This window comes from Pleurodeles waltl, chromosome 8 (assembly GCF_031143425.1).
Source record: "Pleurodeles waltl isolate 20211129_DDA chromosome 8, aPleWal1.hap1.20221129, whole genome shotgun sequence".
NCBI lineage: Eukaryota > Metazoa > Chordata > Amphibia > Caudata > Salamandridae > Pleurodeles > Pleurodeles waltl.
This window is the reverse complement of record NC_090447.1, coordinates 820,082,822-820,102,574: the sequence shown is the minus strand read 5'-3', so window position 1 is coordinate 820,102,574 and position 19,753 is coordinate 820,082,822. Positions and strand designations below refer to the sequence as shown.

The 19,753-nt window shown below is 48.0% G+C and overlaps 1 protein-coding gene across 2 annotated transcripts in view; it reads left to right on the top strand.

Annotated features, from left to right (window-relative positions):
* LOC138250328 (arylsulfatase H-like) overlaps positions 1-19,753 on the top strand; it is a 598,307-nt gene that overhangs the window by 565,230 nt on the left and 13,324 nt on the right. For both annotated transcript variants that reach the window (XM_069205094.1, XM_069205093.1), the window contains exon 9: positions 17,808-17,970. In XM_069205094.1, coding sequence (XP_069061195.1) covers positions 17,808-17,970 — 163 coding nt within the window. The remainder of the gene's footprint in view (positions 1-17,807; positions 17,971-19,753) is intronic.

Genomic DNA, 19,753 nt, shown 5'->3' with positions numbered 1-19,753 from the left:
TGGGAACTACTCAGAGTTCTCTATTCTTTTTTGCATAATGTATGCGTCAATCTAACCCTGAAAGGGATTTGTTTGACCTATACTGGGAGCTCCCTTGTGTCTGGACAAGGCTAAATCTCTCAGATGAGCTCTAATGAGCACGAAACACTTGTCAGGGTTGCTTTTACTCATTCCAGGTTGGCTTGGACGGTATTTTACCAGTCCAAAGCTGTAATACTGTGCCTGGAGTGGTAAATGGCTTTTGTCATTTTACAGCTCGGCAAGGTTGACACTTTGTCAAACCTATGCTTAAAGACTTTGCTGTACAAATGGCAAAATACTTTGTCACTATCTAGCTCAGCTGGATAGCACTGTGCTGATCCAATGCTTAAAAACTTTGCTAGATAAACAGACATTTGAGGTGAGCAAATCTAGAGTGTCACTCGTGTTGCAGGGTGCTCCTTACTGGAGCTGCTCTCCACCTAAACTTGGGAACTACCCAGAGTTCTCTATTCTTTTTTACATATATATATATATATTAGTACAGAAGTCCAGAAAAGAACGAGCTGCACTCTCAGAAGCTCATTTAACCAACTCCTTTATTTTGTAAAGGCAGACATTCAGCAGACTCCACAACACGTTTCGACATCCATGTCTTTATCAAGTGAATTCCTCTGTTGTCTCTTTTTTATTACTAACGTCATGGCTTTTATACAGCATTCTGGGATAGTGAATAAAATGCTTTCCGCACCTGGGAATGGTTACCACTTAGGCTCTTAATTACAACACTCCAGTACGATAATCCAAACTAAAATTCAGTTCCTCACAGATGGTTCATACCATAGTATTAATAACAGTTCATACTTTTAAATTGGTGACATCAATAATAAAAATAAATAATATTATCCCCAGTTCGTGGCCTTTCATGACATGACTTTTATCTGTCTCAACAAACAGTCATTGAGAAAAGAGAGCAACTGTACCCTTCCATCACAGGGTCGCACTGGTACAAATGTTCACAAAAGGACACCTGCTCACAATAATTCCATCGATGAGAGTGTCCAAACCAGTTTAGAATTGTGCAAGGCATTTATTGAAGTCCAGGCTCCCAGTCACTAATTCTTCAAGTGTCAGTACACAAACAGGAGATATATATGTCCTCGCCGACTCCAAACTGGTGAAATGCTAGAAATACTGGCCGCTGTCGGTATAATCGAATATATATATATATATATATATATATATATATATATATATATATATATATATATATATATATATTTTTTTTTAAATTATTTTTATATATATATATAAAACCTACTGGTGGTTGCCAGTAGATAGTTATAGTTTTCATAGGAATAGCGTTTTTTGTTTTGCCAACAACTTTGGCACCACTTGACAAATCTTCATGAAATTCCAAACGTAGACCTCAGCGGCTTCAGCTGCTGCCTTTGAAGTATGAGGGTGATCCTTCAAGCAGAGGCCGAGAAAAAAGGGGGCTCTCAAAACAGGTTTTCACTGTATATTTTACCAAAGGGATTTTGAACATGACCACAGCCCAAACCGCTGGACGGAATTACTCCACTTTTGGCAGAGAGCTAACTCTGGGTCCAGAAAGCCTGCTTTGTGTGATGTGGTGTAAATCTGTTCAGTAGTTTTGGAGTAATTAGAAATTCAAAAATATAGATATCTAGGGATGCAGATCCTCTGTGGATCCAACTGTCCCAGTGCTGATGTGTGATTGGCTGCCAACAATTCAACAATGAAGTGTTGGCAGTTGAAGACGAGTCCCACAAAAAGGGTAAAAAAAAAAAGAAAAGGGGCCAGGGTAGGGTCACCCTGAGCCCCTAGCCTTGGTCAGGAGGTCCCTAACCGACCCTCCAGGAATACAAAAGCAATTATTTTAAATCTCTGAAAAATCCGCGGATCTGGATAGGGCGATCTCCTGCCCTTTGTTTTTATTTTGCCCCCAGGTGGGCCAGGTCCCAGTTGCATCGGGAGATTGAAAAAAGAGGGGGCCACACAGGGACCCACCCCTAAGGCTTCTATTAGACCTAGGTTCCACCATCTCCCTGGGGCTATGATACAGAAATGCACGGGGCCACGTGGCCCCCTTTGCCACAGTAACCACCACCTCTCTGAGGCAAAATCTTTATTTAAAATGGGGGAGGCTCATAAGCCCCCCCACCACTCCCCTCAGCAGCTCCGGGGACCATCATCTTCCCAGGGCTAAGTTAAAATGTTGGAGGGGGCCACGCAGCCCCCTTGTGGAGCCATTAATGGCCCTGGGGACTGCCAAGCTCGCACAAAGTCAGAGCAAACACTCTGCTTCCACAGGGCAAGACCTTTCAAACAAATCCCACCCAATGGAAGCAGAAGTTTCATCTCTTTCATTGCCCACAAAGATGAGGCAGGGAAAGAGATGAAACTATTGCTTTTGCAGACAGGGAGCTGCATGTTTAGCAGCTCTTTGAGTACAAAAGCAATGCCAGCTCTGCAGGAGGCGGGGAGACGGCTGAACCAAAGGGGCCTTGAGTCTTCCCCCATGGTCCCATTGCACACTGGGTGCCTTGGAGGGGAACCCAGGAGAGATGACAGAGTCCTGGGGGATGGGGTGCCTGGGACCAAAATTGGTCTGGGGAGGGGGCCATGCGCCTCCCTTCCTCCATTTAATAGAAGTGGGACCAGGGGGATGGGGTTCTCGTGGCCGAAATAGGCCAGGGTTTAGGGGCCATGCAGCCCCCTCTCCCATTGAATAGAGGTAGGCCTCAGGGGATTGGGTCCCAGGGGCCAAACTCATCTGGGGAGGGGGGTCATGTGTTCCCCCCGTAGAGGACAAGAAATACCTAAGTGGTCACAGTCACATACAGATTGCATTGACTGATTGATGAAAGATGCATTCACCAAAACAAAGGATTTCAGATTGTTTTTCAATATGGAATCGTGGAGTAAAAACACTTGCTTTGCTTTCACCAAGTCCAGGAGTTAGGATAATTTGTCCTTTCCAGAAGTGGAGCTTCAACTGGAGCACCTGCTATGTTTATATTTGGAAGTGCTTCCTGGTGAGGTTTAATTTCTGTGAAATGAGCATTATGGCTGGAATGAAAGCTCAACTGCTTGTTTGTCCAACAAGAGTCCACAGTTTTGCACAAACTGGAGTACTTTCTACTGGTTAGTTAGTTAGTGCTACGTCGTTGGGTAAATATCCAGTGTGTATTCTACATAACAGCTGCTTAATGGACCAGGAGGAAACATCTCCAGCGACCTTGTGTGCATTAGGCAATGTGACTGTTCCTCATGCGTCTTTCTCCCGAATTCTATGATAACATGAATCCTCCTGTAGAGAGGCCAACGAGACTGCAAAGATGCACCAGTGGGCCCCCCAGTGCATTCTTATTGTCGAGGAATATGAAGACATCTCCACAAAACAAAGAAACACTTAATTCATAGAGATAAGAGTAAGGACCCTGGTTTGGTGGAGATTTACATCTTTGTAGTCTCAATGGCCTCTCTATAGTAGGACTCATGTTATTACAGAGTTCTAGTGAAACAGGTAATAGTAACAATCATGTTGCCAAAATGCACACAAGATCACTGGTGACATTTCCTTGTGCTCCATTACACAGATGCAGTACAGAATACATATGGGACATTTACCTAATGAGGCAGAAAGAACTCCACTTGGGTAGATATGTCATGCAAAGCTGTGGACTCTTGTTGAATAAAACAGCAGGTGAGGTTTCTTTGTGGCAGAGTCACTCACACAACTACTGACACACCCACACAGACACACACACACCCATTCACAGATGCACCTTAGACAATCACTGAGACACTCATTCACCCACTCACATACCCACTCAGAGACTCACAAACCCGCTCACAGACCCATTCAGACACTCATGTGCCCACTCCCAGACCCACTTACACATGACTCACGCACCGGCTCACAGACCCACTCAAAGACTCACGCACCCATTCACAGACCCATTCAGAGATTCATGCACCCACTGTTAGAAATGGGGTCTCTAGTTGGCAGAGGTATGCACCCTTGTCTAAGTAGGGACCACAATCCTAATCAGGATAAATCACATATAATCCACATTTTCCTGAGCCTACTTTCTGATAGCTGGGCACTGACCAGTCAAGCTTAACTTAGAAAGGCAATGTGTAAAGTATTTGTGCAATAAATCATGCAATAACACAGTGAAAACACCACAAAAAGACACCACAGAGGTTTAGAAAAATATACGATATTTATCTGATTAAATTAAGGTCAAAACGATAAAGATTTAATAGGCACAAGTTGAAATATCACTTTTTTCAATGTTGAAGAGAGTCTTAAGTCTTAAAAATCAACAATTGTCTCTTTTGAGCACAAAGTACCTGGTTTGCGTCAAAATTATACGCACAGAGACCACAGAGGAGGAGATGCATGGAAAAAGGAAGGTGTGCATCAGATTTCCCGACATGGCACAGATGATGTGTTGTTTCTTCCCAAGGTGCAAGTGCTTTGCATCAATTTCTGGCACACAATCTTGGATCCTCACAGCGATGTGGGGTTCTTTTGATGCCCAGGGACGATGCGTGGAAATCCTGGGTGTGCTGGCTAAAGTCACAGGCGCTGCATCGATCCGGTGGGTGATGCGTCGGAGTTACTATCACACGGGAGGCGCTGCATCGATTCTTTACTCAGGAAGTCGGGCTTTGTCGTTCTGGTTTGGCGGTGCTGCGATTTTCTCGTTGCAGGACAGGCTGTGCATCGTTTCCGTAAAGGTGGTCATTACAACCCTGGCAGACGGTGTTAAAGCGGCGGTAAGACCACCAACAGGCCGGCAGGAAAAAAATTGCAATTACGACCGTGGCGGAAACCGCCAACAAAGACAGCCACTTTAACACTCCGACCTCCACGGCGGTACAAACAAACAGCGCAGCGGTCACCGCCAACAGACAGGCGGAAGACAATGTACCGCCCACACTATTATGACAGGCCAATCCGCCACCTTTTCCAGGGCGGATTCACCGCGGATAAAAACACGGCGGAAACAGGAATTTCAAAGGAAAAACGCTCACCTCTACACACTCCACGAGGAACGAGGACACCATGGACCCGGAACTTCAAATCCTACCTGCGATAGTCTTCCTGCTCCTGTACCAGGAGCACGAACGCCGGTGGTGAAGACCACGATGAGTACTGCACCTACGACACAGGGGAGGGGGAGTCAAAAAACAGACACACACACACGCAACACCCCCACCCCCACCAACACCCACTACAACACACACACTAATACATATCTATACATTATAGTTATACCCCCCCAACCCCCACTGGAAGAATGCAAAGACAAAAGGAAATGAGTGTAACCATTGTAATGTATTAAAATTCAGTATGCAAAAATATACATATATACACTATTAACAAAATATACACCAAGAATAGTAGTCCAGGTATTGCAGTATTTATAGTCCGTGGACCACTGGGCCCAAAATGCATGGGCAAGGCCCACACTCGATACCAGATCAAAACAGAGAGAACACTGCAGGGGCATCAGATAGAAATACAACAGGCACCTCAGGGGGAAGGGAAGGGGGGCACCTCAGCCGGATGAGTGCACGACGCCAGATCCACGAGGGGGCTCAATGCCCACTGTTCAATCCTGGGGAGTGCAAAGCCACAGTCTCTCAAGTCTCTACAGTGGGTGGGTTGCCCACTGATCAATCCTGGGGAGTGCAAAGCCACAGTCTCTCAAGTCTCTACAGTGGGTGGCATGCCCACTGTTCAATCCTGGGGAGTGCAAAGCCACAGTCTCTCAAGTCTCTCCAGTGGGTGGTTTGCCCACTGCATTATCCTGGGGAGTGCAAAGCCACAGTCTCTCAAGTGTCTCCAGTGGGTGGTTGGCCCACTGCATTATCCTGGGGAGTGCACAGCCAAAGTCTCTCAAGTCTCTACAGTGGGTGGTTTCCCACTGCATTATCCTGGGGAGTGCAAAGCCACAGTCTCTCAAGTCTCTCCAGTGGGTGGTATGCCCACTGCATTATCCTGGGAGTGCAAAGCCACAGTCTCTCAAGTCTCTCCAGTGGGTGGTTTGCCCACTGCCATATCATGGGGAGTGCAAAGCCTGTGAAGGACAGAGGTAGTTGATGCATGTCTCCACTGGTTCTGGAGGGGGACTGGTGCCCAGAGTGCTTCATCCTGTGAAGGACAGAGGTAGTGGATGGATCTCTCCACTGGTTCTGGAGGGGAACTGGTGCCCAGAGTGCTTCATCCTGTGAAGGACAGAGGTAGTGGATGCAAGTCTCCACTGGTTCTGGAGGGGGACTGGTGCGGGACTGGTGCCCAGAGTGCTTCATCCTGTGAAGGGCAGAGGTAGTGGATGCATTTCTCCACTGGTTCTGGAGGGGGACTTGTGCCCAGAGTGCATCACTCACCCCGTGACGGTCCCAGTTGCATCAGTGCCCGTGCCGCTCATGGGCTAGCGGTGCTTGAGTTGGCGGTGCCCTGTTCAGCGGTGCTTGAGTTGGCGGTGCCTTGTTCAGTGGTGCTTGCCCTGTTCAGCGGTGCTTGATTTGGCGGTGCCCTGTTCAGCGGTGCTTGAGTTGGCGGTCCTTCATGGCCCAGCTGGGCTGGGGCTAGCGGTCCTTCATGGCCCATCTGGGCTGGCGGGCCCTCCTGGCAGCTAGGATGGGGCTGGCGGTGGCCTCCTGGGCATCTGGGCTGGGGCTGGCGGTGGCCTTCTGGGCAGCGGGGATGGGGCTGGCGGGGCCCTCCTGGGCAGCTGGGCTGGGGCTGGCGGTGGCCTCCTGGGCAGCGGGGATGAGGCTGGCGAGTCCCGCCTGGGCAGCTGGTCTGGGGCTGGCGGTGGCCTCCTGGGCAGCGGGGATGATAGCGGTCTTCTCCGCCGTGCTGCTTTTCCCAGACTTGCCGGGTTTCTTGTGGCCCTTCCCCACCTTGGGAGGTGTCACAGCTGAGTCCACACTCCCACCGGGGCCCTTGGGAGCGGCTTGGGTGGCTGGAGTCTTCCCCCTCTTCCGCCGGGCACTGGCCAACTTCTGATGCTTCACAGGGGGGGACTGGCTGTGCTGTGGCTCCATGCCACACTGGCTGCCCTGGTGGCCGGTGCACTCCACATACCTGTGACTACAGGCACCACTGGTCCCAGAGATGTTGTGGTAGTTCGTGCAAGTTCGGGACCTATGAGATGGACGTGGTGGGGGAGGTGTGGGAAAAAGGTCAAGGCTGGACAGGAAAAGTTTTTTGGACACACTGGGACGGGTGGCTGGAGGGGGTTTGGGAGTGGAGGAAGAGGTGGTGGTAGTAGGAGGTGTACGTTTGGTGACTTTGGGTGCAGGTGCATGCGCTAGAGGCTGTTGTGAGGTGGATGGCTGTTGGGTGGGTGTGTGCCTGCGTTTGTGTATCATGGGAGGGGCGTCACAGACACTCTGGGAGAGGACACAGGGGAAGTGTGAATGGTAGTGGGGGTAGTGACTGCACGTGAGCGGGGTGTGCTGGTGAGGGACGTAGTGGCTGTAGAGGTAGTGCATGCAGGTGTGTGTATAGACGAGACTGGGAGGGAGGAGAGAGACGACGAGGAGGGGGACACAGTGGAGGCAGTGGATGATGGTGTGTCTGCATGTGTGTGATGCTTGCGTGAGTGCCTGTGGGATGTGTGGTGCTTATGTTTGCCTGAGCTTCCCTTGTGTGGTGAGGTGTGTGCAGGCTGGTCTAATGGTGTGCTTGGGATAGGCAGAGGTACAGGGGATTGGGTCTGGGTGGAGGAAGTTGGAGGGGGGAGGCTAGACACAGGGACAATGGCTGCCATCAGTGCTGAGGCCAGAGGTTGAAAGGCTCGGTGAAGGGCCACCTGACCAGAATGAATGCCCTCCAGGAATGCATTAGTTTGTTGCTACTGCCTTTCTACACCCTGGATGGCATTCAAAATGGTAGACTACCCAACAGTGAGTGACCTGAGGAGGTCAATGGCCTCCTCACTGAGGGCAGCAGGGGTGACTGGGGCAGGGCCTCAGCTGCCTGGGGCGAAGGTGATGCCCACCCTCCTCGGTGACTGGGCACCGGCGAAGGCTGAGGGGCTGCTGGGAGGGTGGTGCTGGTGGGGGGGGGTGGCGGCTGTACCTGTAGATGCGGGGGGCACAGATGTTGCCACCACCACAAGGGAGCTCCCATCAGAGGATGAGTCTGTGTCGCTGGTGTCAGCTCCTGTCCCCGCCGTGGTGCTCCCCTCGCCCTCCATCCCACTGGTGAATTCTGAGCCATTGTGTGGCCCTCCATGGCCATGTGGGATGCAGCTCCCTCGTGCTCCGATGCCACTGGTCCTCCGCCTGATGATGGTAATGCACACAAGAACAGGGAAACCACAAAAAGGGGGGGGGACAGAATAAAGGCATGTTGAGTGCATGGATTACCGCTACCGTTGGCGGACAAGACAGACACAGAAGCCCCCTGCACTACGCCACGCTCTTGGGCTCTACAGTGCAATTCCTGGGAAATGGCCTACAAGGCTATGGACGACATCTGCACACATAGATGACACAGGGGCATGAATAGCTGTACTTGGCACTGTACAGAGGTGGGGTGGCGGGCACAGGGCCATGCCTCATGGAGGGGCCTAGCCTACGGAACTTGCCCTGGCCTAGGGAAACCCACATCCCTCCTCCCCCACCCAGACAACTCCACTGCTCACAAAGTCAGCTGAATGAGAGTGTACTCACCCCCTTGTGTCTGCTGTGATGCCCTCAAGCGCCCATCCAACTCCGGGTAGGCCACCGGCAGGATCCTGAACATCAGGGGGGTCATGGTTCGACGGGCACCCCTCCCACGTTGGGAGGCCATCCCCAGCTGAGCCTCTGCCGTCTTCTTGCTCCAGCGGCAAATGTCCTCCCATCTTTTCCGGCAGTGGGTGCTCCGTCTGTGGTAGACCCCCAGGGTCCGGACGTCCTTGGCGATGGCACGCCAAATCTCTTTCTTCTGGTGGGTGCTGACCTACATGAAATGTACAGGGAAGAAGAGAAGTCATTACCAACTGCACCGTCAAAGTGAGTGGCCCCCATCACTACCCTTGCCATGTGGCACATGCACCCACCGTCTTTCATGCATGCAGAACTCTGCCCCCTTCCTTCTTACATCCAACCCTCTCCACACAGGCATAGCCCATACAACATGCTCCCTGTGTACTTACCTGTTTGTCTGGAGGACCTTAGAGTAGCGTGTACAGGGGGAGGACCCCATCAACGAGCTTCTCCAACTTCTCCGATGTGAAGGCAGGGGGCCTTTCCCCAGACGCACAAGCCATTGTCTCTTCCAGACCGAGGTCACAGCAGCACTTGCAGTGTAGGTCCTTTCCTGTCGAAGATCAGGTATCGAGTGATTAAACAGATAGAAAATGGCGGTCACGTCCGCTGCGGTGCGTACCATCACCGCTGGCGTACATTGTCATTGGCTCCTGGGACCCATAGGGTCCAATGTTAACCAATGCAGCATTGCACCGCGGTCTCCGACCGCCTACCGCGACAGTGTACAACGCCAGCGCAGTTACCTCACATCCCATTGTCCTACTTTAGAGGTCAGGCAGCCGCCATTTCAGGGGCCCACAGGGCCTCATTTCCAACTGTGTCACACATACCTAGGCCTAGTCTCAACATAAATACAGGCCACCTATTGTGTATGATTGTTGTTCTGGGTAAACTGTGGGTACGTACCCCGAGTTGTTTGACTCTGTGGTCGCTGTTGTCCTTCATAGGCACCGTCCGCTGGGACATGTGAGGAGATGGTGGAATCCTCCAGTGTACCGACCGCTGGTGGACCTGTCGACAATGGAGGAAAGAAATTTGAAAATCACCTACAGGTTTGACCGTGCCACAATCCAGGAACTGTGTACCCAGTTGGAGCCAGACCTGATGTCAGCAATCCGCCATCCCACAGGAATCCCCCCTCAAGTGCAGGTGCTATCAGTGCTCCATTTCCTTGCAAGTGGGTCTTTTCAAACAACTGTGGCCATGGCATCAGGGATGTCCCAGCCTATGTTTTCCAACGTATTGTCCAGAGTGTTGCCTGCCCTGCTGAAACACATGCGGAGCTACATCATTTTCCCTCAGGTGGAGGATTTGCCTACAGTGAAAAGTGACTTCTTTGCCCTTGGACATATCCCCAGCATCATAGGTGCCATTGATGGGACTCATGTGGCTTTGGCCCCCCCCCACAGGACTGAACAGGTGTACAGAAACCGGAAGAGTTATCATTCCATGAATGTACAGATGGTATGTTTGGCAGACCAGTACATCTCCCATGTGAATGCCATGTTCCCTGGCTCAGTGCATGACGCCTACATTCTGCGGAATAGCAGCATCCCTTATGTGATGGGTCAACTCCAGAGGCACCATGTGTGGCTATTAGGTGAGCCCCTGGAAGCAAGACAGTGGGAATAGTTGTCTGGGGTTATCCCTACAGGTTAGTGTGTGTCTAACAGTTGTCCCTTCCTATTTGCAGGTGACTCTGGGTACCCCAACCTTTCTTGGCTACTGACCCCAGTGAGGAATCCCAGGACCAGGGCAGAGGAACAATGAGCCCATGGGCAAACTAGGAGGGTGATTGAGCGGACCTTCGGCCTCCTGAAGGCCAGGTTCAGGTGCCTGCATATGACAGGTGGATCCCTATTCTACTCACCAAAGAAGGTGTGCCAGATCATCGTGGCCTGCTGTATGCATCACAACTTGGCTTTGCGACGACAGGGGCCTTTTCTGCAGGAGGATGGTCCAGATGGCGGTGTTGTGGCAGCTGTGAAGCCTGTGGAAAGTGATGAGGATGATGCAGAGGAAGAAGACATGCAGAACAGGGACTCAGTGATCCAGCAATATTTCCAGTGAAACACAGGTGAGAATACATTCCTGCCTACTGCATGTACTTTTACACTACTACCTCTCTACTGTGTTGTTTTCACCCAGTTTATGGTCACTGAGTTGTCACTTACTGTTTCACAGATGTGGGTCCCAACTTGTGTCATCTGCATAGATTCCTCATGGACTAGAGCTGTGTGACATAGGTATGTTGACATTACTATTTCAAGAACATTTTGTCACTGTAATTGCAAATACACTATTTCGAAATCACAGACAGACTCCAGATCATTTTGTGCTTTAGGTGTGTTTATTTTAATGCAAAATATTGGAGGGGGAAGTTAAATGGTGAGGGGTGATGGCGGAGGAGTGTCCATGGCAGAGTCCAGCCTATTAGTCTCACAGGTGCATTGCCCATTAGGGCATAGGAAATGGAGCTGGGGCAGTTTAATTATGGACAGGGTGACAAAGTGGGACAGTGGGATGACAATCAGGGTGGTCTCATTTCTTGGCGGGGGTCTTGGCATTGTGCTCTGTCTTGTTCCTGGATCTCAGGGCGCGTTTGCGGGGTGGTTCTCCCTCTACAGGGGGTGGGGTGCTGGTGTGGTGGTCCTGTGGCGGGGCGTCCTGTCCACTAGCGCCGGTGGAGGTGGTGGGCAGTTCATCGTCCATGCTAGTGTCAGGGGCCTCTTGGAGTGCCACAGTGTCCCTCCTGGTGTTAAGTAGTTCCTTCAGCACCCCTACGATGGTGCCCAGGGTGGAGCTGATGGTTCTGAGTTCCTCCCTGAACCCCATATACTGTTCCTCCTGCATGCGCTGGGTCTCCTGAAACTTGGCCAGTACCTTTGCCATCGTCTCCTGGGAGTGGTGGTATGCTCCCATGATGGAGGAGAGGGCCTCGTGGAAAGTGGGATCCCTTGGCCTGTCCGCCCCCTTTCGCACGGCAGCCCTCATAGTTCCCCTGTGTTCCTGGGCCTCCGTCCCCTGGACCGTGTGCCCACTGCCACTGCCCCCAGGTCCCTGTTGTTGTTGGGGTGGTGGGTTATCCTGGGTTCCCTGTAGTGGTGGACACACAGCTGATTGACGTGTCCTGGGGACGGAGGTATGGGCCCGCTGGGTGGGTGCTGTGCTGGTGTTTCCAGAGGAGGGAAGGTCTGTGGTGGCCTGTGCCTGTGTGAGGGGAACCGACTGTCCCGAGGCCCCCGATGGTCTGGGCTGGTCATCTAGATCCAGTTGGACAGAGGTGCTGTCATCACTGTGGGCCTCTTCTGTGGGTGGAGTGGACATGTCTGGACCCTCCTGTCTGGTGACGTTGGGTAGTGGTCCTGCAGGGGTGGAAAGGCATGATTATTGCATCTGTGTGTGGCATGGTGTGCAATGGGTGGGTGACCTGTACCCCAGTGCTGGCATTACTGTGAGGGAGCTTGAGTGATGATGGTTTAGGGGGTGTATGGGTATGTGCAGTGGGCATGCTTTAGTGATGGGTGTCCATGCTTTGTTGTTGCATGCAGGGCTTGGTGTTGGGAATTGTGGTTTGTGATACTGGTACATTTGTGAGGAGTTGGAGTGATAGGGGTGAGGGTGGGGGTATGTGATAGCATGCAGGTAGGGTGGGGGATGTAATAGTTAAGATTTGACTTACCAGAGTCCATTCCTCCACTAACTCCTGCAAGACCCTCAGGATGCAGAATCGCCAAGGCCTGCTCCTCCCATGTTGTTAGTTGTGGGAGAGGAGGTGGGGGTCCGCCGCCAGTCCGCTGAACCGCCTGGTGGTGTCTTGAGACCACGGAACGCACCTTCCCCCGTAGGTCATTCCCCCTTTTCCAGATGTCCTCCAGATTTCTTGGGTATTGTCCCACTGCATTGACTCTGTCCACTATTCTTCGCCATAGCTCCATCTTCCTTGCAATTGAGGTGTGCTGCACCTGTGATCCAAATAGCTGTGGCTCTACCCGGACGATTTCCTCCACCATGACCCTGAGCTCCTCCTCCGAGAACCTGGGATGTCTTTGCCGTGCCATGGGGTGGTGTTGGTGATGTGTGGGGTGGTGTGTGTGGTGATAAGTGTGGTGATATGTAGTGGTGTGTTGTGTGAGGTGCATGGAAGTTGTGTGGGTGATGGTGTTATGTGCCTGTGGATGCTGTTGTACTTGCTGGTGGTGCCTCTTTCTGTGCTTCGTTCTCGATTTTTGGTCATAGGGGTTGGTGGGTGATGTGGGTGTGTGTTTTATATTGTATTGGGTGTGTGGGAGTGGTGTGTGTATGTGTATCAGGTGTGTGTATTTCGAATGGTCCAATGTGGCTGTGTTTTGGAGATGTGTGTGTATTTTGAGCGCGGTGTATACCGCCAATGGAATACCGCAGTTGAAAGACCGCCACGTGGATTTGTGTGTCGTGATAGTGTGGGCATATTTCTGTTGGTGTGACGGTGTCGGTTTTGTTTTCGCCAGTTTATCACTGACCTTTGGTGTGGCGGACTTGTGTGCGTGTCTGAATTTTGGCGGGTTCCGAGATGTGGGTCATAATAGCTGTGGCGGAATTCCGCAGCCGCGGCAGTGTGTTGGCGGTCTTCTGCACGGCGGTAAGTGGCTTTTACTGCCAATGTTGTCATGACCCCCAAAGTCTTTTTGGCCCTGAGACTTCAGAAACAGGAGGCAAGCTCAATCCAAGCCCTTGGAGAGCACTTCTCAGCAGAGGCCAGCAAGGCAACAGGGCAACAGCAAGGCAGCAGTCCTTCACAGCAAAGAAGTCCAGGTGAGTCCTTTGGGCAGCCAGGCAGCTCCTTTTAGAAGTGTCTAAGTTGTTGGGTTCAGAGACCCAATTTATATACCCAGAAATGCCTTTGAAGTGGGGGAGACTTCAAAGAGTGGTTTTGAAGTGCACAAGTTCCCCTTTCTCGACTGGTCGATCTGCCAGGGTACTAGTAGGGGTCTTGGAAGTCCATTGTGTGAGGGCAGGCCACTAGCCTTTGAAATATAAGTGTTAGGCCCCTCCACCCTTCCAGCCCAGGAAAACCTATACATTATACAGATGAGTGCAGGTGTGACTGAGTATACTGTGTTTGTGGTTGTCTGGGTGAAATGCACAAAGAAGCTGTTAACCGGCCCAACCCAGACGTTTATTTGAGACAGGCTGCAAGGCACAGATGGATTTTAAGTGCAGAGAAATGCTCACTTTCTAAAAGTGGCATTTCTGAAATAGTAATATAAAATTCAACCTCAACAATAAGCAGGATTTTCAATTACCTTTCTGGCCATACTAAACATGACCTACTTACCCCTTTCTGATCAGAATCTACCACACAAACAGTATATGAGGGTAGCCCTAATGCTAGCCTATGAAAGGAGCACGCCTCACAGGAGTGGAAAACGAATTTAGGAGTTTTCCACAGCCAGGACATTTAAAACACACAGGTATATGTCCTCCCTTTTACCTACATAGCACCCTGCCGTATGGGTTACCTAAGGCCTACATTAGAGGTGGCATATATGTAGAAAGAGGGGAGTTTAAGGCTTGGCAAGCACTTGTAAATGCCAAGTCAAAGTGGCAGTGAAACTGCACACACAGGCCTTGCAATGGCAGGCCTGAGACATGGTTAAGGGGCTACTTATGTGGGTGGCACAATCAGTGCTGAGGGCCCACTAGTACCATTTAATTTAGAGGCCCTGGGTACATGTAGTGCACTTTACTAGTAAACTAAATATGGCAATTGGGTCTGAGCCAATGTTACCACGTTTAAGGGAGAGAGCATATGCTCTTTAGCACTGGTTAGCAGTGGTAAAGTGCACAGAGTCCTAAAACCAGCAGAAACAGTGTCAGAAAAGAGGAAGGAGAAAGGCAAAAAGTTGGGGGATGACCACCCTAAAGCTGTAAGCTCTAGCACCCACTCACAGACCCACTCAAAGACTCACATACCCACTCACACACCCACTCAGACACTCATGCACCCACTCACAGAAGCACACAGAGACTCACACACCCACTAAGAGACCCACTCAGACACACTCACTCACTCACCTAGTCACTCACAGGCCCACTCAGACTCACACAGTCACTCACAGACTGATACAGAAACCTATGCACCCACTCACAGAGACATTCTCAAACCCAGAGACATCCTCTTACACCTACTCTCACACCCAGCCACTTTCACACCCCCTGTCACATCCACATAGACCCTCTCACGCTCACTCTCACACCCAGATACTCTCACACCCACTCTAACACCCAGAGACACCCTCTCACATCTATTCCCACACCCAAAGAGACAGGTCCTGCAGCCAACTTCCACTACACATGGCCAAAGGCCATGCGCAATGCGGGTTGTGTGGTTAGGGGAGTTGGCCGCAGGGGCAGTGGTTGGATTAACGTATATAGTTATAAAAATTACTTTATGTTAAAAAACACATAGAAATTCACTGAAAAAAACAAAGGTAACAGGGGCGTTAGGGGTAGAAAATAAAATTTAAAAAACTATAGAAATTCACTTAAAAAAAGAAAGATTACATGGACGTTATAATTAGGTTCTGGCCTTAATCACACAAAGCCAGAGAAATTCAGCAGTTATAGAGGGCACAAAGCCAGAGAGTTATAGAGTTATTTCAAACAACTATAACTCACGGTCTAAGGTAACTATAACTTGGCCCGAAGTAACTATAACTCGCGCCCTCTCGATGCTGTGCTATTTACCTCAGATATTACAGCACTCATGACAACTTTTACAACATCAATAAAAATATCAATGAAACATTAGAAGTCAAGTTATTGAAGAGAAAGCTATGCATGGCGGGGCACAAGTTTTAGTTACCTTAAGGCTTACATGAGAATCAAAGGGTGATATTAAGAAATGCCAGGAGAAGTATTAATGAAGGGCAACTGGAAATACTCTGTCTAAATAGTATGAGCCAGTTTGATTAGAATATGTATGAGTACGTCTCGGAAAATGGAAGATATGTTTATTTATTTGACACTCCTTTCAGTTTAATACATTTGAATACCTGCCTTTTTCTGTGCATTTGAATAATATATCTGATTTGAAAATATGTTTGGTATCTTTAGTACGGGTTTATGACATGTTTTTTATAAATTTAAGATCGTAACAGAGACACCAGAAATTACAATACTTTCTGTACATGTGAACTGCACTTTGGTTGCGAAAACCTGTGTGGAATTTCTTTTTTACAGATTACTTTCTCGAGTACTTTGTGAAATAAGGCTGTATATTTATTGTGATGGGAAATTAGTTTATATTTTGTTAATATTATGTTGCATATTGTGAGGCAAACAGTTTGGAATATTTGATAAATGTTTGCATACCTAAATACAGCTGTACAAGAACGTTTTCAAATATGAAAGGACTGATATATGTGATTTGCACAAAATTCTGCTTTCCATACTTCTTCCCTTCCAGTAGTAAATTTTGCTTTCCATACTTCCCTTCCAGTAGTTAGATATATTTTATTCTACTGTTTTTTTATCTAGATATGAAAACATGATTCTCTCTCTATTTGTTATCATAAACACTTTACTTTGATTGACACAGATTTTGTACAAATGGTCATCAGTCAATGTGGCAACTGTGTATATATTTTTAAACAGACAAAATAAATGTTTTTATTAGGTGACTGTAATTCTTTTATTTTCAACTGCTCTAACCTTGTCTGCAAAATACCTAGATATAGTCATCTGAAGGAAACCTCAAAAACGCCTACCAACTACTCTAGGGACAAATGCTCCAACAGGAAGAAGTTGTGAGACATAGGCCGTAACCTTTGGTTAAAAATGGAAACCATGCATCTGCAGGACGTTTGAGATACCTGTAAATTTTAGAAAGAAACACAAGAGAATTTTGGATCTCTACCACTTACCATCTCCTGCTGGCCAATAAATGTCAGAGCGATTCAAATGACACCTCAGGCCAGATTTATTGAAAAGTGGTGCTGCGCTGTGTAACTTTAGAAATGCAGGGATGCGCCATATTTACTCAAATACGTCTCACCCATGTGTTTCCACCTGCGCCGGACTAAATTTAGCTGCCAACGCAGGCATCCTTGCACCATAGTGCAAGGGTGTCTGCGTTAAGGGGATTGATTATTTATGTGCAGGAAGGTGCACCTTCCTGCACATAAACAATCTACAGTGGCAATTTGGCACTTACAAAGAAGTACCAAAAGGTCATTTTTGAATGATTGTTTATGTGCAGGAATGTGTACCTTACTGCACAAAAACAATCTACAATGGCAATTTGGCACAGCACATAAAGAAGTACATAATGGTCATTTTTGAATGATTGTTTATGTGCAGGAAGGTGTCCCTTTTTGCAAATAAGCAATAATTTATGGTCTTTTGCTCTTTCTACGCGTGCTGCAGAATGTAGCACACATGGAAAAGCTAAAACTAGGAGGAATAACAGTATTCCTCCTCTTTTTGCCACGCTAACGCCACCCCTTTGGTGGTTTTAGTTTTTGTTGCTGCCACAGGTTTCAGACTTATTGAAAATCTGGGGCAGTGTCAAAAGCAATGGGTGCTGCTGTGGAACGCCCACAGTAACATTCACTGCAAGCCCCTCTGACACAGAAAACTGCATTGGAGAGGCCCATATTTACAAGATGGAGTTAAGCCACAAAAAGTAAATGTGGCGCACTGCACAGCGCCACCGGAGCATCACAAAAAGTGACACTTAGGTGGCACAAGGGCCTTGTAAATCTGGCCCTACGTCTCCTGAACCTTGAAAATGTCCAGTAAAATATGTTCACATCTATTGTTTGGGGTGCGTCAGCTGGTAATGCTGCAAATTCGGCTTTACTGACATATCTGACCCTAAGTATTATTCAAAATGATGGCACGCCATTTGTAGTATAACTCATAGTCCTTTAGTATATGTTACTGTTGTTACATTTTAAAATCGAATATTATTGATTGTGATCCTAGTATAATGCTAGTATAAAGTGTGCTAACTTGCTCTATTTCTTCTACAGGTGGTAAAGGCATGGGTGGCTGGGAAGGTGGACTTCGTGTACCAGGCATATTTCGATGGCCTGGTGTCTTACCTGCGAACATAGCTATAGATGTGCCAACGAGTCTGATGGATATTTACCCTACTGTAGTTCATGTAGGAGGTGGAATGCTGCCACAAGACAGGTATCAATCTGTATTATATAATTGGAAATGTATCGTCTTTCAACCTACATATTCAGCCGAATTGTTAAGATGGTCTCCTGTATAAATGTCTCTTTAGTATCAGACTGCTCACTTAAAAAAACATACTGTGCAATCCAAGATTTAAGGGTTTGGTTTTGAGTAATGGAACATCCTCCAAATTCTGAATGAAATGTTAAATCTGGAGGAGAATGTGCCAGTAGAAATTACTATTCTATATCATCCCTGTGGTTTAGGAAATTTCGCTGGTGAATCATCCTCCAGATTTAGCATTTCCTTAAAAAATTGAAGGATTTCCATTACCACCAAACTCTAAATCGGGCCCCATCTGCCTCTAAAGATATCCCTTAAAGAACACACCAAATGAATGTAATATTTTGTTCTTAAAGTTAAAACGACTGAGGAGGAGATTGGGATACGGTTTAATAGCGATAGAATCGAATTTCCTTGTTACCAGGATTTCTTCAAGCACAAGTAATCAAGTTTTGATCAACATGTGTAAAATGTAATTTCTGATGTTTGTGAGTGAATGATGAATAGGGGTGTCTTCGTCGCATACTGTGATGGGTGGCTTGCTCGGTGAAGGATAAATGACAAAACGGATCACTGTATTTACTTCTACGTTAGTTTGTACTGGGTTCCTAGCTGTCAGTTGTGACTGAATGTAGGTCAGTGTAGCTCTGTTTGGAGACTCTGTTGTAGGCAAACAATTGTAGTGGGACTTGCTTTGACCCATGCAACTGCATAGAAAACTGTATTATGTTCATTGTCATTAACATAAACCGAATCAATCTCGCGTTTGAATTGTCTACACAACTCGGAGGTATTCTGTGTATTGGAAAAATTAGGTTATTCATCAGTAAGTAGAGTGTAACTGAACAACGTAAGCACAGCACCAGTGCCTTGTTCAGATCGACCCCAGAGCCATGCTGATAGCTTTAAATGTGGGTCTATTGACGTAAGTGGTTGGGGTTATGGGTGAATAGTCATTTTGGTTGTTAGGAATGTAGGGACTGGACTCCTGTGGTGAACAAGAGGAAAATAACATGGCTCCCAAGGTTTCAGATCACTTCTGTGTGACATTTCTGTGTTTTCGGTATGCTCATGATTGACAATTCATTGCCTTTGAGTGACACTGTAGCAAGAAGAAACAAGTAGTTATGCCGTGCTCCATTGTGTACGCGCATCACACATAAGGTGTGTGTAAATGGATAGCTGACAATTGTTTACCTGAGAGCTAGCAGTTGCAGCCTGGAAGACATAAGGCTGCTTTAGAAACATTAATCTTTACTGACAATAATAAGGAATGTGATCACATTAACATGTTGCTAGTATACCAGACTATATAATACTGGACTTGTGCATTTAATACAGCCGTCCAAACTAGCATTGGCCTGACATAGTTTACAGCCAATTCACCAGGAAAAAGTGCAAATACAGGCCCAGAAAGTAAAGTGCTATTTGTTATAAAGTTAGGCAGAAGGACGGTATTAGTAACACAATATACTGCATTAAAAAAAAGTATTCTGATTGACTTTCCCCAAAGTCAGACAAAGAAATGTGAACTATGCATGCTTCTCAATTTACTTCATATAACATTTGGAAAAAAACATCTGGACCTACAAACATAAAATGTATTGTGCTGCTTCTGTGAAGTTTGTTTTACTATGTTGTAGAGGGATTCTAGTGATGCCTGTGGGCAAGTTATTTTAGCAACTAGGACTGCTGCCTGTGCCCTTTAGCCTAGTAACATTTAATTTTATTT